This window comes from Natrix helvetica, assembly GCF_964273705.1.
Source record: "Natrix helvetica genome assembly, chromosome: 10".
Lineage (NCBI taxonomy): Eukaryota > Metazoa > Chordata > Lepidosauria > Squamata > Natricidae > Natrix > Natrix helvetica.
In genome coordinates this window covers 22,977,806-23,000,716 of record NC_138561.1, presented here as the reverse complement: position 1 = coordinate 23,000,716, position 22,911 = coordinate 22,977,806, and the positions used below count along the sequence as shown (strand labels likewise).

The following is a 22,911-nucleotide window of genomic DNA, read 5'->3' as shown; positions in this document are numbered from 1 at the left end:
GAACGGCTCACCTCGCGGGGTCACCGTGCCCCCGACCCACCGAGTGCAGAGGAGCCGCCGCTTCTTCGGGAGAAGGACCCCCCCCCCCGAGGCCCTCCCTTCCATGCCCGGAGGGACCCGGGCTCCGTCCTACGAGGGGAGGTCCCCCATCCTCCCCCCCCCCACGGTTCCGCGCCTCCAACGCACTCTGGCCCATTGGATTGGGGGGCATCTCTCCCCGCTTCCCCTTCCCATTTTTCTCACCCGCTGCCAATTCACTGCTGAGGGTTAAAGTTCTCTCCCCCCCCCCCCCCACACAAAGCAGCAGTCAAGGCTAAAACTAATAATACTTTATTATACACTTGCCCTTTGTCGCCCTTCATTGTAATGTACAATGTGACACGGTGGAGAGTAACTGGGACCAGGAGCCCTCAGGTTTTCTAGAATTTTTTGGAATTTCTCTGCTGGCAAAGATCAGACATGCTCCAAATATCGCCTCTTGAGAACCCGGAGACCCCCCAGAATTGTATTTAAAATCATTGGAAAAGCAAGTCATTGTATAAATACCATGTACGAAGAATAAAAAAATAAAGCTGGTTGTACATTGAGGATTTGATTGTGACGGCATCTGTTGCAATACTCCACATTAGATTATGACAATCAACATAAGTCACACAGACATACAGCTTTGCACAGCCTTAACACAGACTACGCTTACTTGTAGTGATTTCTGTGCAAAATTTCAAGACCTCTTTGGCACTTTGGGCCTATTAACAGTTGTGTTTGCCCTTTCTGTAAACTCCTGACACCTGACAGGTGGTGGGAAACTCCAGCCAATCAGCGAGAGTTCAGTAATTAAATTAATGGATTAAAGTCTTTCCCTGGCCTAAAAAACATTAGCAAGAAGAAAGCCCCGAAATCTGTTCTTGCCTCCCACCTCAAATTCTCCACCGTTGGAGCTTCGTCCCGCACTCCAGCCTTATGCTCCTCCTCAATTCGGGGTCTAAACACTCAGGGCAGTGGCCTCCTACCTCGTTGCAACCTCATCCCTGGGCTGAAAAATTGGATCTGGAGTTCCTAGGAAAAGTGCTATGTAAAAAGGGTGAGAACACGAGAGTCAAGCTGCACTTCCTCACCTGTATTTTTAAACATTTGTCTCAATTTGGTAATAACAGCTTATCCCTGTGATATAAAAGCACCGTTTGAAAACCGAATGCCAGCCAGATTTTGTCCCTCGATGTCATACATTCATAGCCCCTCCTCCCAGGCAAGGGCCTTTTTCTGAAAGATGTAAGAGGGTCCCTGGCAGGAACCCTGGATGGGGCCTGGCTGGTGGACCGAGCAGCAAAGGATCAGCTGCAACTCCTTCAGCCCTCTCTGTCTAAGGGCAGACGGAGGGAAGGGAAGCTGAAGGCGACTGGGAAAAGGCATTTCCTTCAGAAAGGGACTCCAGCACCACTGAATATTGGCTTTTACCAGAGAAGGGCCAGGAACGAACCTTCCTTGAGGTTTCTGTGAAGCCCAAATTCCAGCCCTGACAGAGCAGCCAGACACACAGGGCAAGGGCCAGAGCACCAGCCTTCCACTGAGAGGGCCCGAATCCTTTGCAGGAGGGGTCAGGAAGCCTTCACCTGGGTCAAGAGGGTGACCTAGGATCTAAAAGGATGGAGGCTCAACGGTCAGAGGAGAGGGCTGTTCCCTTTTCAAATGATGCCCAAGACCCATTCCAGACTGCCGATACCAGGAGGAACGGAGGCTGCAACCTCTGGCTCTTCTCCCGGGCCCCCGTGGCAAGATCTCTGCTGGGCCCCCTTTGTAAGTCCCAAGGAGGCAGCCTGATGCCCCACCCCCGCCCTCCTTGAATGGTGCAGGGGGGTCCTCCTTGGTAGCAGCCCCTCCTACCCATCCCCTCCACTGGAGCCAGAACTGGGGGCATCTCACGGACTACTCCCTCCTCTGGGCAAGAACCAGGGCACCACTCAATGTTTACAATTTCATTTCTTTCCTCAGGAGAGCAAGAAACACAGAGTCCACTGCTTTTTCCTGATGACTCAACTATTGTCTCAAGAGACCAAATTCCTTTTGATGCAGAGGGACAACTCTGGGCCCGAGGGGAAAGGAGGGTCTATTTTGTGGCTGGTGTGGCCTCCTGACTCTGCATTAGCAGGTGCTGAGTATTTTTGGAAGTGCCCCGTTAGGAATTGTGGGTACATTCACTCAAGCTGGGGCAGGTTCTGCAGAGGAAGATAAATAGTAAAAAGTGGGATTCAGGCTTGGCTACTCTAGTGTAACGGTCAGTGTCAAAATGGGCAAGGGAGCGGGTCAAAGAACATCTCCCTTTGTAGTAAGATACATAGCAAGCCGGAGATGCTCAAAGAAAGCTACTCAGTTTCCCTGCGCTGGTTTCTGAATCAGACGTTTTCTCATGCTGAGAAGAATCTCTTCAGCCGAGGTGCTCCTTTTACTGGCTCTCAGACTAAAACTCAGATCGGAGGGGGGACGGAGCCTTTGGGGGCCCTGCTGATTTGGAACCCGGCAGCCAACCGAACAGCAGCCCCCAGCCTCGTCCATACCCCCCCTCCAGCAGCAGCAGCAGCAGCAGCAGCAGCAGCAAGCTGGTTAGGGCACACAAGGCACCACTTTGCTTCTTCTGGGAGGAAGCTTCCTTTCTCTTCCCGGCTGCCACCGAAAGGCACATCTGGTAAGTGTAACAGAACGATGGCTTCACACGATCCAACCAGAGAATTGCTCCTTCTACGGCTCCTGCCTGCCCTGCCCTGACCAGGCAAAGGGTTTAAGGCTGCAGCCTCCGCAGAGCCCTTCAGAAGGGGAGAGACGGGACCATTCCAAGTCCAGGCAAGGCACTGAGGCTGGCAGGGGGAGCTTCCCAAGGCCAGGAACCACGTGGTGGCGGCTGCAGCAATGGTGGCGGCGACTGTGGCTAGGCCAGGAGGCCCAGGCGGGTCACTTTGGCAGACAGGAAGGTGTGCAGGACGAAGACCAAGGGTTTGGGGCAGGAGTGCATCTCCAGGGTCTGTGGAGGAGAACCCGGGAGGGAGGGAGGGTCACCCCCTGCCATGTCAAGAGGCCAGCACCCACCCCTTTGTCCCACACAAAACTGAAGTCAGGTGTAGCCAAACCTCTAAGCTCAGGTGGCTTTCTGGTTACCAGTGGTGGCCATTTTTAGTGCACCATTTCTGTGGCTGCCTCCTCCTCCTCCTCCCTCGAGCGTGAGAGCAAAAGGCCTTCCTCCTTCTTCTCCAGCGGCATTGCAGGGACTTGTCTAACTCCACAGTCCCCCTTGAGGCAAACATTGCCAGACGATGGCTCTCCCCCTGCCTCTCTCAACCGGCCACTCACCAGTTCCCCCTCCGGGCCGCCAAAGTCCAAGTACAGGTTTCGGACTCCATCGTCAGCAGACATCTTCAACTTCTCAAAGGGGTATCGGAGGAGGAGGCCGGTGAAACCGGTTCCCTCGCTGCACACGGTGAAGCCGTTTTCATAGTGGATGGTGAGCCGAACGTCCTGGCTGTTCCAGACGCAGCCTAGGCCGAAAGACACAAAGCAGAGCCTCCATGGTCAGGAGGAGGGGAGGGGAGGGCCACCCCAGGGGTCAACTGGGCCCAGGCTTGCTCTGCTCTCCTCTTCTTGTCCAGGGCTGGTCCCCACCTTCTGCCCTTCAAGTCCAGGGGGACGACGACTGCTTACTTCAACAGGCGATGCCTGATCTGCCCGAGAGCCAGGATGCCCAGCCTGGGCGACATGGCCACATGAAAGGAGCAGGGTTTCCCTGCGATGGCCGGGCCAAAGAGCCTTGGAGGCAGGGACTCGCTGGCCTGCCTTAGGCTGCCAATTCCTCAAGGCAAGGACTCCCACTCCACTGCCTGCTCCCATCGTTCTTGCTGCCAAGGGCACCAACCCTGTAGCTGGTGGACATAATCCCCCCCCCCCCATTTGCTAGACTGACCGCCTGGGATTCCTCCAGGGTTCAGGAGAGGAGGGGCCACAGTCCTCAGGCTGGGCAGCCAGGCCGTACCTACGGAGACCTCTTTGATGAGCTCTGCAGCGGCATGGCAGCCCTGCACCAGGGTCCTGGTCCAGGTGGAGAGGTCACGGTGTGTCTCCACACGGAAAACGTGCATCTCGATGCCCTGGCGAGAACCGGACCGCGTAGCAAAGCTGAGGTCTGAACCCAGGCAGGGCGACCTGCAGCCTGAATGCACCAGCCTGCGTTGGGGGCAAAGGAGCAGCAGTTGCAAGCTGGGTGTGTGAGACTTGCTCTGAACAAATAAGCCCCCCACCCCACCCCAGGGGGACTGCAGAAATTATTGGGGGGGGGGGTTCTTTCCTTATTACAAAGACCCTCCCTCAAGCCCACCCCCACTGCACCCTGTTCTCCCCACCAAAGGTCGGGAAAGAACCCTAGCGGGGGGAGCGGACTGGCCACAGAGCAGCAGCACCCCATGAGCAGGCGAATACTTTGGGAGGACTTTGGACACTGGGGAGGCAACCCGAAGGTGTCCCGCCAAGTCTCTGCCAGCCACCCCGCCCCTCCCTCGGAGCCCCCCACTAATCCCACGCAGCAGAAGCCTGTGGGGGGAGGCCTGACAGCTCACCTCTCCGCCCCCTCCCCTGCACAAGCGCCACTTCCTTCTTGCAAAGGCCGAGCATAAAGGCTGAAGCCAAAGCAATGGCAGGAGCAAGGCAGCCCTGCTCTCCTTGGCAGCTTGGAGGCGGGGGTGGGAAGGGGAGGGGAGGCAGGCAAGGATGCCCAACAAGGCTTTTCTGCCAGGGTTGGCAGCCAATTCCCCCTCTAGCCCCCCCAACCTCCCCGCCACCCCCACCCCCAGCAGCTCTGCTTCACCTGAGGCACAGCGGGGAGAGCTGCCAGCGGCTTTTCTGATTGCAGGAAGCAACCTGGGACTTTCTGCCTCCGGAAGAAAACTTCCAAAACAAGCGCAGGGAGAAACTTCCCAGAAGGCATTGCAGGAGGCGATGGGCAGGGGGCTCCAGAAGGGAAGACCACCCTGGGCCTTCATGAGAACTGCTGGATCAGAGCCCCAGGCCCAGAGGCAGCCGGCCCCCAGCACTCACAGGGTCCCCCCTCCCCTTCCGGAAGGCCTTGTGTGTGGCCTGAGGCTGGAGGTTTCCCCACCTGGTGGCCACCAGAGGGTAGCTGTGGCAGGGGGAGGCCCAGGCGTCCCTCGTCCAGGGCACGGAGTCAAAGAGTAGCAGGTCCTTCTCCGTCACGGCCAAAAGGACCGGCCGCCAATGCTGCCGCCCGCCATCCAGTCTGGCCTGCAGGAAGCCAAGAGAGTGGGAAGGGGGCGCTGAGACCTTTACGGGGAAGCTGGGGCCCAGGGCTAGCAAGAGGCCATGTAGAGGGGCCCAGGGCAGGAGGACCCCCTTGTGGGGGAGCTGCTTACAGACAAGGATCAGGAGTAAATTCAGATAAGGGGAACCCCGCCACACACACACACACACACACACACACACACACACACGCACACACCTTCTCCCACCTTTTGAGTTACCAGTGGTGGGGGAGGGGCTAGGGCTTTCTGGCCTCCAGCTGGATCCCTCCCCTCCCTTTGGCTGCCAGCCAGGGAAAAGTTCGCCCTACGAAGGAACCGGGGGGGGGGGGAGGGGCTCACCTGCTCAGCCAGCCAGGCGATCTGCTTCACCTCCCGGCTGCTGCCTGGCGCGTGGCTGGCCCCCAGCATGGCATTGAGCTCGGCCAGGACCTGTGGGAGGAGGGCCATGATGTTGCTGTGGATTGCCGTGAACCACGAATGCGCCGTGGCCGTGTCCTTGCAGCGAAGAATCAGGGCGTTCCGGCTGTCGGGCGAGTGCAGTTCAATCAGCCTGCGGAGAGAGAGGAAGCCAGCTCTGCCCCATCCATATCCAGCGGAGACGGGTCGGGGTATCTTACAGGGCAGGTGAACAGCCTGTGAGACTCGCACTCGCTCCCTGCCCCCCATCCCAAGAAGCCTTTGGGCCGATGGCCGGGAAAGAGGGTCTCCTCCAGTGAGGGCGCCCGAGGGGGCACCCCCCTCCCCGCCTGCTCTCCGCCAGATTCTGCTCCACCCCAAGGCAGCCTTTGGCGCAGCGGTTCCCCTCCCTGATGCAACGCTACAGCTGCCAGGGCTGCCTTGCAAGCGGCAGGCCTGGGTGCAGGGCTGCAACCTTGAAAGGATCATGGGTGGGTGGGTTTCTAGCTGCACCCTGGAAGTCAGCCCAGGCTGCTAGTCCTCATGTAAGGAGACAACGGCTGCCATGCAACATCTTCTGCTTGCCCAGCCCTCTGACCTGTTCTCCAGGTCCGGCATGCTCAGGTTCCTGGCAGCGTAGCACATCTTCAAAGGGATGACTTTACGGTCCTGCGGGGGGCTCTGGTGCTTTGGGGAGCCAGGCTCCTCGCTGAGGCCGAGGCTGAGCGACTGCGGAAATGCCCCGTCCCACGGCAGGTCGGACACCAGCGACGGCTTCTTGATGTACGGAGTGGCCTCCCGCATGTGCTTCACTAAGAGCAAGGCGAGAAGGGAGGGGCTGAGCACCTCCCAGGAGTCCAAGACCCCAGAGTGACTCCCCCTGGGGGCTCCCTCGGTGGGCTGAACCCGGGGAGGTCATTTGGGCAGAAGGCAGCCCCAGGGCACTCATATCAAGGATCCATCTGCTCTCTCTCCCCCTGGATTCGCATCACAGACCTCCCCCCACCGCCCCCCATGAAGCTGCCAGGCAAAGGAAGGGCAGGCGGTGACATCAGGGGAGGCTGTTTTGTCAAGATGGACTCTTGCAAGGCGGATTCCCCCTCTTCTCACTGCCTCTTTGCTCTCTGCCTGCAGCCACTCCCACGCCAAGGGGCCATTTCACCAGCACAATCCCCTGGTGGGGACCTGTCACCGTGCTCAGCGCAAACGCCACTGAGAGCAGGTGAGGCTTCCCGTGCCCCCCTGAAAAGCATGGCAGGCCCTCCGGAGGAAGGCTCTCCCACAGCACGGTCCAACAGCCCAGCTCCCCATTTCTGAGCTGCTCCATGCTGCCCACCCCGCCGGGCAGCAGCAAAGAGGTGTGGGGAGGCCAACCGTTCTCGCTCTGGGGCAGCCCCCCACTTCCCTGGCAAGGAGAACAGCCCCACCCAAGACGCTGGTTCAGGGATCAGCTCTGTGCCCTGCTGCCCTCCAGAGAGGATTAGTGCAGCCAGGCTCCTAATCCTGCTCAGCAGGGACAGTTGGCACCCGGAAGACATCTTGGCTCCAGCAAAGAGAAGCTGCAGGGAAGCTCTACTTGGCCCCAGGGTGCAGAGGCAGCCGTGGGCGGTTTCTGGGGCAGTCACCCCCAGCAAAGATACAGCCACTAGAGGAGGCCTTTGATCTGATTGCAAATGGCTCACAATCTACGTTAGCCTTTGCTCTGCCTGAGCTCTTGGTCAGAAGCCATGCAGAGAGAGAATGCCAAAAGGAGAGTGCGAATCTGGATCAATGCTCTGCCCACAGAGGCAGTGGATACACATGAGCCCCTGATTGCGAAGGTGCCTGCCAGCCACAGAAACCTCCGGCAGGTGCTTAACAAAACCTTAAAAAAACCCTCAAAGTCCCTTCACTAATCCTTCAGCCTTCAGGAAGATCAGCTGGTGGAAGAGCAGTCCTAGAGGGGTGAAGAAGTAACTTCTAAATAAACACAAACCATTTCCCCTTTTTAGCAGACAATGAAGTCTTCATGACCTATAGGCAAATCATCTTTCTGCTGGGCTGCTCTTCCCAGAAGGATCTCCCTGTCCCAGGCAGTCACTTGGCTCTCCTGATGGGGACCGAGCCAAGGGTATGTGCAGAGGAAGCAGCTGGCATGGGGGCACCAGGAAAGGGCATCCGGCATCAGCCGCTCGCCTTCTCATCCGCCTCCGGTTGAAGCAGGCCCAGGGGAAATGCCGTCTCCGTTTCCCCATGCAAATCCCAGGCTCCGCATTCCTGGGATCAGCTTGCCGTCGGGGGCTGACAGCTTATGCCCAGACACATTGCAGCCCTAAAAGGCACTTTTGAAGCCCTTTGTTTAAAGGCAACTCTCCCGAGCAGCCCTGCCAGGCACAGGGGCCTCACCACCCCAAGGGAGGTCTGAAGCAAGGGCAGGTGCCAAAGACAAGGGAACCCATAAAAATAAAGGAGATTATTTCTCTCTGGGAGGACCAAAGGGCTCGCCCAACATTAAGATCACCCACAAGTCACCAAGGAGGCAAGAGCAGAGCAGGTCTTTATAGCTGTTTTCCAACCAGGGCACTGCAGAAGTGGCAGCAGGATACTAGCTGTCTGAGCCTGGTCAGCAGAGGGTGCTGGCCTTAACAGGGGCCGGTGGCAGAGGGCGTGCACCAATGCTGCCCTAGCGCCCAGCCTGTCCAGTGGGGCTCCAGGCCTCCGCAAAGAAGAGCAGGGGGAGAGTCACAGCCTCATGCACAGCTGCCTCTGTGGTGCAGAGGGAGCCATCCTGCCAACCAGCAGGGCACTTTGTGGGGTTCAGATTCACCCTCTGGCCTCTCTACAGACCCAGGAGCTCCAAGAGGAGCCGGGGGGGAGGGGGAGGCGGAGGCAGCAGCGTTCCTTCTGCACAGACCACAGAGTGGAAAAAGGCCCCTCCTTGGAGGCTGGCTCAGTAGAAGAGGAGCTCCACAGCTGGCTACCAGATGTTCGCTCTCCAGCATCCCCGTCCATAAAACTTCCCTACCCTCTGTTGCCCAGGAAGCCTTCACGCCTTTCCAGCCAGCTCCAAATCCCAGCCGGTCATCTTCTTTGCAAGAGCATCTTTTGGAAACCTGGCAAGTGTTTTATTCAGCACCCCACCCCCAAACCCTTGGATTGAAAGGCAGGAGAGAGGAGGGGCTTAAGGAATCCTGTGGAGGAAGAGAAATATTTGGGCCTCTAGAGAAAACTCTTCTATGGGTCAGGCTGGCTGCCCAGGAGGAACCAAGGCAAGTGACTCCAAAGAGGTTCAACCTGGGCAGAGCCCCAGTTCGAAAAGGCCCCAAGGATGGTCGGGTGGTCTCAGGTGACCTTTGGCTCCCCTAACAGTGGCCCTTTCAGCTGCAAAACCCCCGAATGCCACCCACATTCCTGGTCTCTTGAGGGATGTTCAAAGGACCTTCGCTTGCAACAACAGGCCAAGGCAGCCTGAGAGGTCGCTCCATCCGCTCCCACCAAGACTGAGCCCAGCTGGCCTCAGCCCCCATTCTTCTCCAGCGTGCCAAGGAAGAGCCGCTGCTCAGAGAAAGGGAAGCTTTCCACAATGTTTTCACTACCTTTCGCATTTTGTGTATGGGGGGGGGGGAGGAAATGCACCCACCCCCCTAGAAACATGCCCTGTTCCAAGTCCGCAGCTGCCTTTCAGCCGCAAAGAGCCCTGAGTGGCAGGAGACCATGCCAGTCTCCCAGAGGGGAAGCCGGAGGGAGGGAGGAGCAGCCACCGCTGGGTGGGACCTTCCAGCTCCCCACAAGGCCCCGTCCCATCACTCTTCCCACCGTCCCTTAGGGGGTTGCCGCAATTTCTCTATGCTTTTCCACCCAGAGACATTGACCATGCATAGGAAGTAGGAGGAAAAAGGGATGAGCCAAAGTGGGGAGATTGAGCCCAGCTGCAGGCAGCGCACAAAGTGGGGAGACTTAGGGGAAAGCTTGGCCAACTGAGGGGCCAGTGTGCAGGGAGGAGAGGCCTTGCATGCTTCACTTGTCAACTCCCAAAGATCGGCACAGACTAAGCCCAGCCTTCCACCTCAGGGCAATGAAGGACAGTCCTCCTCCAGAGTTGGGGACCCCTTTGAAGTCCCGGCTATTACAAGCACTTTTGCAGACTCCCCACAAAGGAGCGACTGGCATCAGCCAACACAAAAGAGCCTCACTTTCTTTCTCTTACTGGGCGGATGGAGAATTGTGTGTGTGTGTGTGGGGGGGGGAATAGTTCTCATCCAAGAGAGGTTGAGAAAGGCAGGCTGTGTTCCAACAGGAGAAGCAGCATAGAAAAATGCTGCTTGGGTCACTTCCGAAATCCAGTGCTATTCTTGCTCCCTTGGCACCCAAACTTCGCTTCGCCTGCTCCTAGGCTGTGGGTTACAGCAGGAAGCCCACCCCACCCCAGCCCCTGCAGGACCACTTATGGGCCCACAAGAGACACTCCTTGGCCAAGAAGAGAGCAAAGCCCCAACCAAGCACCCCCCCCCCCCAAGACAAAGAATGTACAAGAGCTGGGAAGCCACAGGTGTGTCCGGCAGCAGCCCCATCAGCTCCGCTTCTTTATGCCTGAAGCTGCAGATGGGTTAAAGACTCCCCTCTCCAGGGCCCTGCAGGAGCAGCCCTGGGCCCCCAAATGACACGCCAGACCCCCCAATACACACAGAGGCGGCCTTTGCCAAAGCATCCCGACAGCCAGGGACTCGCTGCCCGACGCCCCCCCCCCCCCCCCCCGCTGACCTTCATCAGGTCTCCAGCCACGCAGCCTGCTCCGGGCAAGCTAAGCGGGCCTCGTAAGGGAAGGGCTGGAAGGCTGGCCTGAGGCGCTCGGCCCAAAGCCGGGAACCTGGCAGAAACCGGACCAGCGCCGCCGTTCCCCCCTCCCCCGGCCTTCGGCGCCTGGCACGACACGAGCGGCGCGTCGAGGGCAACCGGCTGGCCCTCCGCCCTCTCCCCAGGGGCCCCCGGGTAGCCGCCTCCCCGCAGCTCACCTTCCAGCAGGACCTCCCGGCCGGCCCGCTTGAGCGCCTGCACGGCCTGGTCGTGGGTGGCGTCGCGGAGGTCGAGGCCGTTGACGGCCAGGATGGCGTCGCCCAGGTGCAGCGCCCCGCAGCGCTCGGCCGCCAGCCCCGGGAAGATGCGCGAGATGAGCACCGGCATGCGGTTCTCGCGCCCGCCCTTGATGCTGATGCCCAGCCCGCCCGCCTCCGCCTTCACCACCCGCACGCGCCGCACCCCGCCCGGAGGGGAGCCCGGCGCCGAGCCCCGCGGCGGGGAGGGCGGGGAGGGGGCTCCGGCGCCCCGCTCGGGGGAGGCGGAGGGCGAGGCGGCGGCGGGAGCGGCGGAGGCGCCGTTGGGCAGCCCGTTGCGCGGCTCCGGCTCGGAGCTCAGCGCCAGCGCCTCCCCGCTCAGCTCGGCCACCGCCCGCACCCAGCGCTCCCGCAGCAGCACCTCCACCAGCCCGGCCTTGCGGGCGCGCGTCCACACCGCCATGCCCGCCGAGACGCCGCCACTGGGCGCGCGGGCGGGACTCTTGCAGGCAGGCAGGGAGGGAGGGGGCGAGGGAGGAGGCTGGCCCCGCCCGCCCGCCGGTTCGTGCCAAGGGCAGCGCGTCACGTGAGCCGCGGGGGGGCTGCCGGCACCTCCGCGCGAAAGTGGGGACCCCCCCCCCTCTCCAGGAGCGGCGCGGGACTCTGCCTGAGCGCGCAGCCTTCCGCTGAAAGGGAGGCCCGCGGGGGGGGGGGGCGGGAGAGAATGGCCTTTATGCGGCCGAGGGAGGCGCCGCTTCGTGGCCCCAAGTGACCCTGGGCGGCCCGGCGCTGCAGGCTTCAGTTTCGGGGGGGTCGTTGCTCGGCAACAGCCTAGCCAGCCCCTCCCCCCGCAGCCCCAGGCCCGCTGAAGGGCCCGAGCTGCTTTGGGGCCCCAACAGGAAATCGCCGGCGCCTCCGGGCAGGAGCAGTCCAACGGGTCAAGAAGCCCTGGTGCCGCGGAGCCCTCACTCTCCCTTGGGAATAGCCTCGGTTTGCCGATCGGTTGCAAGAAGGAACACAAGCCCCCTCCGGAAGCGGTTTGCAAATACACCGGGATTGCAGCCCCCCCCCCCCCCCCAATAAAAGTCTGAAACCAGCCTGGAGCCTCTGGAGGAAATTTTATTTGAGCAACTTGTGTTCCTGGCCAAGAGGAGCCATCTAAACATTTGGTGCCCCAGGGAGGGAGGGAGGGAGGGAGGGAGCTTTCATTCCGCTGGATTGAACACAGCAGCCTTCCCTAGCCAAACTCGGAGCCACCCTGTGCATTATGCGCCCACCATGGGCCTGCGGGAGTAGCCTGGGAGGGGGAGGCTGGCAACACTGGTGAGCAGGGCAGGAGGGACTGGGACCTTCTCAGGCCAGCACTGGACACACGACCTTCAGCCTCCAATGAACAGCAGCCAACAGCAGTTTCCTTCCCTCCCTCTGCAAATGCAGGGACACACGGACACACACACACTCACACCCTTCCTGGAGAAACACAAAACAAAGCCAAGGTCAAGGCAGCCTCCTCCCTCATTGCTGACTTTGCTGTTCTGGTTTGATGGGAAGGAAACCAGGGCTCCTGGTCCACAGAGGTGGGGTTGGAGCGCCTGCCTGGGCCTGGTGTCAGCAGAGCCAAGGGGTCCCAGGGTGGCCCTGAAGGCCATTTACCCAGCAGGAAGCCTGCTGGCCCCTTGGCTGCCGGCCACAGGCTTTTGCCAGAGACGATGTGGCTGCTGGGTCAGCCCAGCCAGGAGGCACTTTTCTGGCCGAGGGATGGTGCCCTGACAGATCGTGCGCAAAAGAAGGGCTCGGTCTTTGCAATTCTTCCCCAGGAAGGCTGGGAGAAAAGCAGCAAGTCTTCTGGCGCCAGTCAATGCTGGAACTCCCGAGCGAAGAGGCCCAGAGCAGTCCTGGCTCCCAGGCACAAGGAGATAATTATTACGAGGGCCGCCTCTCTTTCCCGGCCAGACCACGTTGGAGACATGGGCAGCCTCAAGGACACAGGAGGGCAATGGCACGGGTCCCAGTTGCCCCTCTGGCCACGCAGCCCCCTGCTTCTGAAGGGAGGGGCACGGGAAGCCCCCCAATGAAGCATCCTTCGAGGTCTTTGCAGGCAGCACTTTAGGTCCCAAATTTCTTCTGATAGATGGGTGGTGGCAGCTGGCCTTTGATGTCCATCAGCGGCCGCTCCATCACCACCAGAGAATCCTCATCCAGGAAATCCACAAAGAGCAGAGGCTGCGGGGGGGGGGGGGGGGGGGACGACAGACAGGGAAGGCAAGGAGAAGAAGAAGCAAGCAATAAAGTTAGAAGGGGCCTTCTGGCTCGGCTGACTTCCTGAAGGGCATCTAGCTTGGCCCTTTACCTGGCAGGCCTAGTCAGGGCAAGGATGCTACTGTGTTGAGCTCCCTGGTATTGGCAGCCACAAAAGGGCCTGCCTCCATTTGGACTTCCAGAGCACCACCCCATCCCGTGACACACAGCCACAGCAACACAGGAGCCACCAGCTCTCTGCTTCCCGCAGGAACCCAGCGAAAGGAAACTCCATCCTCTTGTTCCTGCAGCTGCCCAAGAGCAGCAGCCCTTTGCTTCCACCTCTCATGCAAGGGCGGGAGGGGGGGGAATTAAGGGGGGGCTCCCTCCCCATGGGCTACCAGAACACCCTCCCTGTCTTCTGGGGTGAACCCAGACACCGTCCCTTGCAGACACCTGGTCTTCTGATGAAGGAAAGGGCCACACTCCATGAGCCCAGGGACTTCCTTGGCTCAGGCACAGGATGGCAGCCTCCCTCCTGTGCTACTAATGGGCCAAAAGCTCCTCAGTGGGGGCTTCAGCAGCTGGCACAATGCCCAGACTGTCCAAAGTACTCCTAAACGGTTGTTGGCACTGGCCATCCCAGGGTACCTTTGCCAAACACTTGCTGATCCTGGTTAATCCAAGGGCCCAACTTCTCCCCTGGAACTACACACTAGCCTCCCTGCTCGGATTGCAGACCTGGGGGCGTGGGGGGGCATGTGCTGCTTGCCCACCACACATAAAAGGCCTCCCCTCCCCTCCTGCCACAAGAGAGCTCGTTGCCCAAAGACCCACTTGGAACTTCTTGCAGATCTTGAAGGCCCGGCCCCGGCCCCGTTGGATTGTTTTCACATGTGGCTCCGGCTTCTTCGAGGCCGCAGAATCCTCATGCAGCGGCTGGAGGAGCAAATTAAGCCATCAGGAGCGGTCACTGTCCGAGCTAACGGGCCTGGCTGATGAAGGGGCCCAGTGGCCTGGTTCACCCTCTTCTGCCGAGCCCTAACCAGACCAATCACATTCTGGCTGAGCACCTCCCTGAAGACTCATCCGGACTCCAGAATTCGTGTCCCCCCCCCCCCCCCCCCAGCTGGCCTGGATGTGGGACCGGCAGCCCAGGTCCCCACTTTTGGGAGGCAGGAGGTCCGGGCACAAGCGGTGCTTTCCCACTGGAGGGAGCTCCCCGCCTGACCTCGGCTCAGAGAAGGTGAGCCTTTCTGCATCGTGCAGGTCAGAGCGGCCACCCAACGTCCACTCACCAGCGACATGTCCAGGATGCAGAACATGTATGTGTCATGCAGCAAGACGTGCGAGGGCTGCCTAGGGCGGAAGGCGATGTGGGTGATGGGCGTGTCCCGCTCCAGCCAATCCTTGTGCAGGCCCAGCTGCTGCAGCTTCCGGCTCCAGGGGGTGTAGCCTCTCTCCTCGATGCTGAACTCAAAGACCTAGAAGCAGGAAAGGCAGCAGGGAGGCGTGACCCCCCCTCCCCCCTCCCTCCCTGAAGGCAGATCGGTCCCATCCCAGAATGAACCCCCCCCGCCCCCTCCCTCCATGCTGCAATCAGAGCAAACCTTCCTCTGGCAAAAGATGCACCTTTGCAGGGCGTCTCTCTTAACTGCAGCTCATTCCCGTGGAAACAAGACATTCCGCTCTAACTGGGACCGATGATGGTGACTGGGCTGCTGACTGCAATGCAACCTCTCCCTCTCCCCCCCCCCCCCATTTCAGGGCTCTAAGAGCAGCAGGTAACAGCCAGAGTCTGCACGAAGGGCGGGTGGGCAAGGCCGACCCCGTCCTCGACTGGCAAGGCCGTTCTGGAAGGCAGACCTTTGTGCGTGCCAACTCTGCCTTGCCAATCTAGGGAAGAGCAGCCCCTACCTGTTGATCTGAATGCGCAATGATGAGGTTATTGGTCAGCGGATGGATTGCCATTGCGGTCACTGGGCACTCGTAGGCTGGCACAGTGCAGTGAAGCTGGGGGGAAAAGGCCCAGTGGAGTAAGACAGCGCCCCTGCCTCGGCCTTCCCCGCTTGCAGAACTGGTTTCTCCATCAGAGGCTCCTGGACTCATCAGTGGCTGAGCCAACTCTCTGCTCTCTCCCACAAAGCCAACTTAAGGACTTTGGCAGAGCAAAGGAGGTGCCTGGAGATGCCTGCTGCCCACCGCTGCCCACCAGACCCAGACCAGAAAAGAGATGGAGGAAGCAGCAGATCTGGTCTCTGGATGTCACATTTGCAGCTGGACTCACCTTGGTATTTTCCAAGTTGTAGATGCAGATTTCCCGATCTCCACCTGCTGCACACAACCACCTGCCATCCACACTCACCGCCAGTTGGTGCACTGCTTCCAACGTCTCTGCAGGAAGACAAAGATCAGGAGCACTGCTTCAGATTTCCTCCAGCAGCTCTCTGCTGCAGAGGCCAGCTAACCGCTGCCTTTCTTTCTCATCTGGGAGCATTTGCAGAAAATATTTGGCTATTCCTGCAAGAATTTCCAATATGCCGTAATCTAAAACAAACCGTTGTTACCCGAATTTGGACGAAGCGTGTGCAGATGCCTGCAGATCCCTGCTTGCAAGAGCGAAAGGACTTGCACGCAGCCCCGATCCGATGCCAGAAAAAGCCTGGTTGAGTCGCCAGAAAAAAGGAGGTGGTGGGCCGAGCCATTCAGCCTGGGGGCCTTGTGAACCTTGGAGAAAGCAAACTAGGATTGACGCAACCGGCTGCCCCCCCCCCCCCCCAGAGAGAGCCAGGAACGTTTCCAGCTGACTGAGCGCCCATGCCACGGAGATCTCACTCACTCTGCTGATGGAAACGTGGTCACTGACCAGCTGAACCCGATGCAGGCAGAACCTGCTAGCTGTGGAGTAGGCAATCCAGCCACCACACGGAGAGAGGCAGCTGCTGCGGATGTGCTCCGGGCCCTTCAATGAAGCAAGAGGACCAATATTAGGAAGGAAGGAGGGCCTAAGCAACTGACTCAGCAACGGGTGGGATTCTCCAGACCAAGCAAAGTAAAGGTGCTGCACAGACCCCTCGAGGGGAATTCCCAAGACACCCGTTCCCCTTCTTTCTCCAAACAGAGAAGGCAGCAAAGGATGGAAATGCCAGGGCTGGTAGGTTTGCCCCAGTCGCAGTGTTAAGTGTCAGGGTTGGGAAATCACGGCTTCTCACCTTGGCCTTCAGCTGGAGCAGGTTCTGGGGGGGACAGGACACCGGCAGGACCTCACCAGGCCTTCCTGCAACAAGAAACAAGGCGACTTACAGAAAACCGGGTGCCGCAGGAAACAGCAAGACGGTCCTGTTGCAATTGCCAAAGAAGGTGGCAGGGAAGGCAGGCTGCGCTCTTTGCCGTGCCCATCCTATGCACGCTGAAGCCATGCGCATCCTCACCAAAGACGTTTGTGGTGCCAAGCCGCCAGAGCTCCAGGTGTTGGGGGTACTGGAAGAGGAGGAGCCGGGCTGTCCTGGCACAGGAGACGAGGCGCCTCTGCAAGGAGAGAAAAGCCACCTGAAGCCCCAGCAAGAGAGACCGCTGGCCCCATCACTGCAGGATCCCACCCTCCTCTTCAGGAGCAGCCACTCCCCCCCCCCACCAAGACGGAGAGAGCAGTCCCCATACTCACGTGGGGGAAGATGATTGTGCGGAGGGCAGCATCATAGGACTTGGAGTCCACCTTCTCCATCAGGGGCCGGATCACAAGTTGCCCATCCAGCCCTGCCAGAGGAGGATGCCGAGTGAGGGCTGGCTCTGGGCATCTCCCCAAAGACTTTCTGGCCTCTGGCTTATCATCATCTCAGTCAAGATGTGCAGACTTCTTGAACAAGCCAGGGCTCAGCACAACGAGAAAAGTCACCCCAGCCGCCCAAATGCCACCGGACCAGGGGAGAGCACCAGGAACACAACGGGTCTCATCTACCTGGCTGTGTCCCTTGGGGATCCTGGGCGGGACCCAGCGTCTGCTGATTAGTTACAACCTAGAAGATGGGTGCCCTACTGTACCTCCAGAAATGAAGGCTGTGGCAGTGTGTGCCACCGTCCGCACGTCGTGAGTGTGATGCCGGAAGGGTCTGGTCCGCACCCACTGGCGCTCAGAGCTGCCCAGCTTCACCGGCAGCAACTGGAACTGATACACAGTCCCCTCCGAGGTGCCAACAACCATGCTATCCTCTGCCTGAAGAAAACGATACCAGTCGATGAGAACATGATGCCGGGAACCTCCCGGGGCACAAAGGCTCAGTTCCCTCTTATGCCCCCAGCCAGATGCCCTGCTGAAAGAGGCAGCGGCTCAGCCACAGCTGGCCCTTGGCTTCCCCCTTCTTAGCGGTGAACAACTTCGTCATTTCGAAATGGACTTGTAGCATGAGATGCCCGTGAATTCTTTTCTAGAAAAAAGCAGCCTATGAGGAGTGGTACTCGTGCTAGTCTGGGTGGGTGGGAAGCTGACGCCCAGCTCCACACAATGAGGCCTGAGGGGGAATCTGGGTTTTGGCAGCTGGCCTGGCCCAACTGCATCAGGGAAGAATGCGGATAAATACTCAATTCTCTGATGACGCATAAAAATTAGTCCTTTTTATCAGGATTTGCAAATCTGCCCACATTTTGCAACTCTCACCCACCTCAGCCACGGCCACGGAAAGCACTGCCGCTTTGCTGATGGGATGCTTGGAGAGCAGAGTGCCCACCACCGAATCCCAGAACTGCACTTTTCCAGCAGAATCCACGCTGACCACCGTGTCATCTGAAAGGAAGGCCAAGCCCCACACCAGGCATTTCTGGCTGGAAGGGCCTTGCAAACGCCCTTCCACCAGGATCCGCTGGCTGGTGTGCCCTAAGAAAGACGCATGGGGGATGTTCAGGTGTGGCAATTACAACTTAGCCACACTTGAAGCGATGGGGAGAAACAGTTGCTCAGGCAAAGGCACGGAAAACTATTTTCTTCCACAAAGGCTCTGTGCCCACCTGGGGTCCCTGATGGTCTCCACCACCTTCTTTTAGAAGATCTACAGAAATTGAACCTAAGGCCTTTTGCACCCCGAGACCAAGACAGGCTCCAATGACTAAGGGCACTGCCACTGTCTCTGTCGGGCTCAGCTGAAGCAATCGAGAGAGCATCAGCCCTCAGCGCAAGGGTGGCTCGAAGACTCCCTTGGCAGCCCAGGCAGGTCCCTCCCAGGTGCTCCTGCTTCCCTTGGCTCAAACTCAGATGGAGAACTTACCAGATTCAATGTCAAAGATGTAGAAGCAGCCAATGGAGCCAGCTGCGATCTTCTTCCCCGAGGGATGCCAGGATAGAGAGAGGATTCGCCCTGTGGGAGGAAGAGGGGAGGGTCTCAGCCCCAGAGGCTGGAACCATCCAGGTGACGCTGCTCCCCACCCCCGCCCCAAATGGAATCCGGCTGCCCTAGATGGGATGGCCTCTGCCAGCCACCGGACTCCCGCCTGGGACTTCCCACTCTGCACCCTGGAAACAGGTCGATTCTTGACTTTTGGAATCTATCCGGTAATCACAACCTTAGGCAAAGCGTTAAAGAATTCAAGCAACGTAATTATAGTTGTTTTTCCGACTCCGATAATTTTCAACGCAGAAGCCGAAACTAAGAACTTTAGCCTGGAATCCTATTCATAGAAAGAGAGCTCTTTGCACTGAAAGCAAAGCCCCCCCCCCCGACCTTTCTGCCGGTCCAGCTGCCTTTCAAATTGGATCCGGTCCGAGTCCAGTCGGAAGAGCTTGACGGAGCCGTCCTCGCAGCCCACCTGCGGAGAGCAGCCGAGCGTCGGTCAAGGCACCCCAGAACTCCCGCCCCCGCGAGCCCCCGCCCCCGCGAGCCCCCGCCTCACGCACCGCCAGCCGGGCGTCGGTGGGGTCGGCCGCCATGCTCCAGAGGGGCCCCCCGAAGGCCTCCAGCGAGCCCTTCACGCGCAGCCGCTGCAGGTCGTACTCCAGCACCGCACCGCCCAGCCCGGCGCCGAAGAGCCGCTCGCCCGCCGCCCAGCACAGGGCCTCCGGGGCGCGCGCCTCGTCCCCCGGGATCACCTGCGCGAGGGAGGGAGAAAGAAGCGGCGTCCGTCGGGAGGGCCGTCCGGGCAGCGGAACCGCCGGAGACCCCCGCCCCGCTCGCCCCCCGCCCACCTTCTCCTGGGCGCCGTTGGCCCGCAGGTCGTAGAGCTCCACGGCGCCGTCGAGGCGGGCGGCGGCCAGGCGGGCCCCGGGGGCGGCCAGGCAGCGGACCCCGGACGGCACGAAGGCGAAGAGCCGCGCGCGGTGCACCTGGAAGTCGCCCATGGCCGGCAGGGGAGCCACGTGCGGCCTGCCTGGCCCGGAAGCGGAAGCCGAGGGGCGGGGCGGTGGGCGGGGGCGATGGTGCAGCTGGCCGTGCGCCGGTGAGTGAGTCCCGGGGGCGCCGGGGGGGGGAGGGGAGGGGAGGGGCGCCCCGTCCTGACCGGCTCCGTCTTGCAGGGCGGCGGGCGGGCAGGCGGAGTGGCTGCTGCTGGAGCTGCAGGGGCAGCTGGAGGCGCGCGGAGGAGGAGGAGGCGGCCTGGCCGGGCGGCTGCTGGGCGACCTGCACTTCACCCAGGAGGTCAGCGGAGGGGGGAGAGGGGAAACGGGGGGGGGGCGGGGAGGAACGGCCGCTGACTCCTTCCCCCCCCTCGGGGGCATCCCGCTCTCCGTCCCGCAGGGAGCGCCGGTGCTGGTGGTGGGCCACCACGTGCTCTACGGGAAGGCGGTGCGGCTGGAGAAGGCCGTGGCCGCCCTGCGCAGGAGAGTCGCCGCGCCCGAGGACCCCCGCAGCCCCGCCACCTACGAGGTCGCCGCGCTCATCCGCACCAAGCTGCTCTTCAAGACGCGCCCCAAGCCCATCGTCCCCAGCGCCCCCAAGAAGGCCTGAGCGCCCTGCGGCGCTGCCCCCCCTCCCCCCGGCTGCGGGAGGAAGGGAGGGCTCGGGGGCTTCCTCCCTCCCTCCCTCTTGTTGGGACCCCGGTTCCTGGAGAGGAAAGAAGAGGGGCCGGCTCCTCTGTTTACAAAGCTTTATTATTGTAACAAATGTAATTTAAAAAATCCAAACCTGTTTTTAAAAAATGAAAATGTAAGTAAAAAATAAATACGTTTACAAATAGCTTTGAAGTGTTCAACTAGTCTTATTAAGAAAGTACAAAAGCTTCTGAAGGACGGTCAGGAACCCAAAAGAATCAGCCTACAAAAGGGAGGCAGCTGAAGCTTAGCGGCAGCACTTAAATTTATATACCGCTTTACAGCCCTTTAAGCAGTTTACAGAGTCGTCATCCTGCCCTCCCCTCCCAACAATCTGGCTCCTCCTCTTACCGATTTCGGAAGGACGGAGGGCCAAATCAACCTTGAGCCGGTCAGGATCAAACTCCTGGCAGTGGGCAGTGACTTAGCCTGCGGAATTGCATTCTAACCCCTGAGCTGGCATGGCTCAAAGAGCAAGAAGAGGCAGTCGGTCCAGAAGAAGGAAGCCCAGCCAAAAGAGGCTCTCTTCCCCAATAGGCTTTGGCCTTGGCCAGCTTGGGGAGAGAAGCTCCTGGTGAAAGGTAGCAGCCTCTGCGCCTGGCATTTCCTCCCACTGTGGCCTTGAGGCCTGTGCAAAAAGGCAGCCTCGGAGGAAACCCCCTGGCCACCTTTGAGGACCAGTCACTGCCCTTCCTCTGCATTAGTTCCCAAAATTACCAGTTGGCACACTGGCATAGCAAGAAACAGCCTGGGCGAAGGCACTGAAGCAGGAGTAAGCTCAACTTGGCTGCAGAGCGGTTGCTCTCTGGAATGACAGAAAAACCCTGTGAGATCCCAAAGGCTCTTGGGATTTGGACCAAAGGCGGCCCTGGTCCTCTTGATGGCTTGGCAACCTCAGCATTTCAAGCCAATAACAAAAAAACACAAGTAGACTATTTGCTCATTTTTCACAAAACCCTCAAATTACATATAAGAAGCAAAATGTGTAAATCAAACCTGTTTTGCAAAATATCTAGTTGCAGGATAGTAATCGCTGGTTACAGAATGATTTTCTCAGCATAACATGTTCTGTACAAGGCAGGAATATGCCTAATTGGAGAAGGATGTATATAAACACTTTTTTTGGTTCAGAAATTAATGCCCGTAATAGATGCTGTGATACCCTCTCACCAGTCAATATAGCTGCCTCTGGGAAAGAGTTGTGAGGAGGAGCCGTATAATGAGGCAGAAGCACAAGGCTCCTGTGCAGCACCTGCCCCCCTTCCCCACGTGCCCCAGAACTGAAGGAGGCTGAGGGGTCTGGATATCGACGAGGATCAGGAACTCCCATTAGCAAGGAAGATGCAAGGAACCCAGGAGAGAGCTCTATTCAGCCAGCTTCACTAGTTCTCCAGATGTGCTGGAGTTTAATTGCTGGCTGTGGATGATGGGAGTTGAAGTCCATACATCTAGATGGCAGCAGATCAGTAAAAGTTGTATTAGAGCATTCAACACCAATACAACAAAACATTTTGTCATTATAACATGTTTTCTCAGGCCACTGAACTTGCATTCTTTTAAATGTGCAGGCCTTATTTACAGGTTATCCATATTTCTGATAAGCTAAAAAGTTTAGAGCAGAACATTATCAGAGTTGGAAGGGACCTTGGAGGTCTAGTCCAACCCCCTGCTCAAGCAGCAGACCCTCTTCTTAAAAGCTTCCACCCACAACCTCTGAAGGCAGGCTGGGGGATGGGGTTTGTAAAAAGCAGAGCACAATCTGGCAACAGATGTACAAGGCGGAAAACTCCAGAAAAGTCTCTGAATTTTTCTGAGACAGTTTAAAATATTGCTTAAAATATAGAAACTTACTTTTCAAAAAAGGTGTAAACATGCAGAGTTCTCAGTTTCAGGAATCCTCTTTAGGACTGAAACTGGGAAGAGCTGCCTTTCCTCTAAACTCCAGCAGGGGGCAGGCAGGATCTACGCTGAGCAAACTTCTGCCCACAGTTTCAGGTGCTGGCTAAGCAGGAAGCTGGAAAAGGGGGGTGGGGAGAGGCATCATGTGGAATGACAGATTGCAGTAAAAGCTCCCGTCACTCCTGAACTAGAAGCCCTGTGAGTTCCCCTCCAGCCCCAAGCCCCTTCTCGCTGGAGGAGGGAGGCAAGGCGTATTGAGGGAGGGGTGGCTTAAGCAGAGAGGAGGAGGGAGCCCGTGAAGCACCACTGCTGCCCCTCGTCCTCCCTTCTCCCACTTGGAAGTAGCACCGTGGGGGGATCTGTAGGAAAGCCCGAGACCTACGAGGATGAGGGGCATGGACAGAGGTAGTAGAGTGTCCTAGTAGTACCCACAATATTTCAACCACATGGTTGCAGACAGGAACAAACCCCGGCCCAGCTAAACTTGGTTAAATCAGGCGTCATCCATGTGCTTGATAGCATGTAAATGTTGGTGGAAAACCAGGAGTGGCTGCAAAGCAACCAGCTCCTCCGACTGAGGCCTCCCTGTCTGCAGCTGTCACGGAGGGGGGAGGCATTCTGGGAGGCTGGGAAAGTTCCCTTTCTGGTGGGCAGCTCATTTGGGGCAATTTCCCAAAAAGGAGCTTTCTGGACTCCCCCCTCCCCCCTTTATTCCTGCAATGAAACAACCGGAAGACACTCCATGACTTTGCCTACAGACAGCATCTCCAAAGAGGATCTGGTAGAGCCCACCCCTCTCCTCCAGAGCAATCAGCAGTGTCTCCCGAGGGTAATTGCCCCAAAGTATTGCCTCTGAGAGCCACCCTCCTCGCCCACTCGCGAGAAAGCCACCTCCGGCCCCTCAGGAAGGTCTTGTTTGCATAGGAGGGCAGGTGAGCTGCTGCTCAGGTCCTTGGCAGGAGTCCAAGTGGGTCTTTCCACCAGCCCCTAGAGAGGGCTCTGGAGTAGAACCCCTGCTTCCACCCACCCACCCACCCACCCA

At 58.9% G+C, this 22,911-nt stretch overlaps 3 protein-coding genes across 5 annotated transcripts; 1 reads left to right on the top strand and 2 right to left on the bottom strand.

Moving 5' to 3' along the window:
* Window positions 1-314: 314 nt before the first annotated feature.
* Window positions 315-11,278, bottom strand: SNTB2 (syntrophin beta 2). Its single transcript, XM_081963662.1, has 7 exons — window positions 10,682-11,278; window positions 6,289-6,502; window positions 5,634-5,844; window positions 5,135-5,277; window positions 4,016-4,206; window positions 3,340-3,524; window positions 315-3,013 (listed from the first exon to the last, which is right to left on the bottom strand). The coding sequence occupies exons 1-7, from the start codon at window positions 11,181-11,183 to the stop codon at window positions 2,921-2,923; spliced, it is 1,539 nt and encodes a 512-aa protein (XP_081819788.1). The 5' UTR covers window positions 11,184-11,278; the 3' UTR covers window positions 315-2,920.
* Window positions 11,279-11,806: 528 nt separating this feature from the next.
* UTP4 (UTP4 small subunit processome component) lies at window positions 11,807-19,330 on the bottom strand. Of its 3 annotated transcripts, XM_081963660.1 has the most exons (16): window positions 19,131-19,329; window positions 18,843-19,034; window positions 18,670-18,754; window positions 18,217-18,306; window positions 17,617-17,828; window positions 17,000-17,171; window positions 16,623-16,714; window positions 16,390-16,486; window positions 16,171-16,235; window positions 15,798-15,920; window positions 15,526-15,685; window positions 15,246-15,352; window positions 14,876-14,971; window positions 14,257-14,442; window positions 13,796-13,897; window positions 11,807-12,943 (listed from the first exon to the last, which is right to left on the bottom strand). In XM_081963660.1, exons 1-16 carry the CDS (start codon window positions 19,281-19,283, stop codon window positions 12,827-12,829), a joined length of 2,049 nt encoding a protein of 682 aa, XP_081819786.1. In that variant the 5' UTR covers window positions 19,284-19,329; the 3' UTR covers window positions 11,807-12,826. The 3 variants fall into 3 exon arrangements, with proteins under 3 accessions (XP_081819786.1, XP_081819785.1, XP_081819787.1); XM_081963659.1 differs by having other exon boundaries at window positions 18,843-19,330; XM_081963661.1 differs by lacking the exon at window positions 18,843-19,034 and having other exon boundaries at window positions 19,131-19,328.
* CHTF8 (chromosome transmission fidelity factor 8) lies at window positions 19,254-22,872 on the top strand. The gene is made up of 3 exons (XM_081963663.1): window positions 19,254-19,381; window positions 19,458-19,578; window positions 19,678-22,872. Exons 1-3 carry the CDS (start codon window positions 19,359-19,361, stop codon window positions 19,885-19,887), a joined length of 354 nt encoding a protein of 117 aa, XP_081819789.1. The 5' UTR covers window positions 19,254-19,358; the 3' UTR covers window positions 19,888-22,872.
* Window positions 22,873-22,911: the final 39 nt, after the last annotated feature.

Coding starts and splice junctions, on each gene's coding strand:
- UTP4 (XM_081963659.1), bottom strand. CDS start 19,283: ATGGGCGACTTCCAGGTGCACCGCGCGCGGCTCTTCGCCTTCGTGCCG. Junction 17,829..18,216: donor CATCTTTGACATTGAATCTG/GTAAGTTCTCCA, acceptor CGTCTTTCTTAG/GGCACACCAGCCAGCGGATC. Junction 15,353..15,525: donor CACGCTTCGTCCAAATTCGG/GTAACAACGGTT, acceptor GTCTTCCTGCAG/AGACGTTGGAAGCAGTGCAC.
- SNTB2 (XM_081963662.1), bottom strand. CDS start 11,183: ATGGCGGTGTGGACGCGCGCCCGCAAGGCCGGGCTGGTGGAGGTGCTG. Junction 6,503..10,681: donor CCGGGAGGTCCTGCTGGAAG/GTGAGCTGCGGG, acceptor CCTTGCTCTTAG/TGAAGCACATGCGGGAGGCC. Junction 5,278..5,633: donor TCGCCTGGCTGGCTGAGCAG/GTGAGCCCCTCC, acceptor GGCTTCCTGCAG/GCCAGACTGGATGGCGGGCG.
- CHTF8 (XM_081963663.1), top strand. CDS start 19,359: ATGGTGCAGCTGGCCGTGCGCCG. Junction 19,382..19,457: donor GTGCAGCTGGCCGTGCGCCG/GTGAGTGAGTCC, acceptor TCCGTCTTGCAG/GGCGGCGGGCGGGCAGGCGG. Junction 19,579..19,677: donor ACCTGCACTTCACCCAGGAG/GTCAGCGGAGGG, acceptor TCCGTCCCGCAG/GGAGCGCCGGTGCTGGTGGT.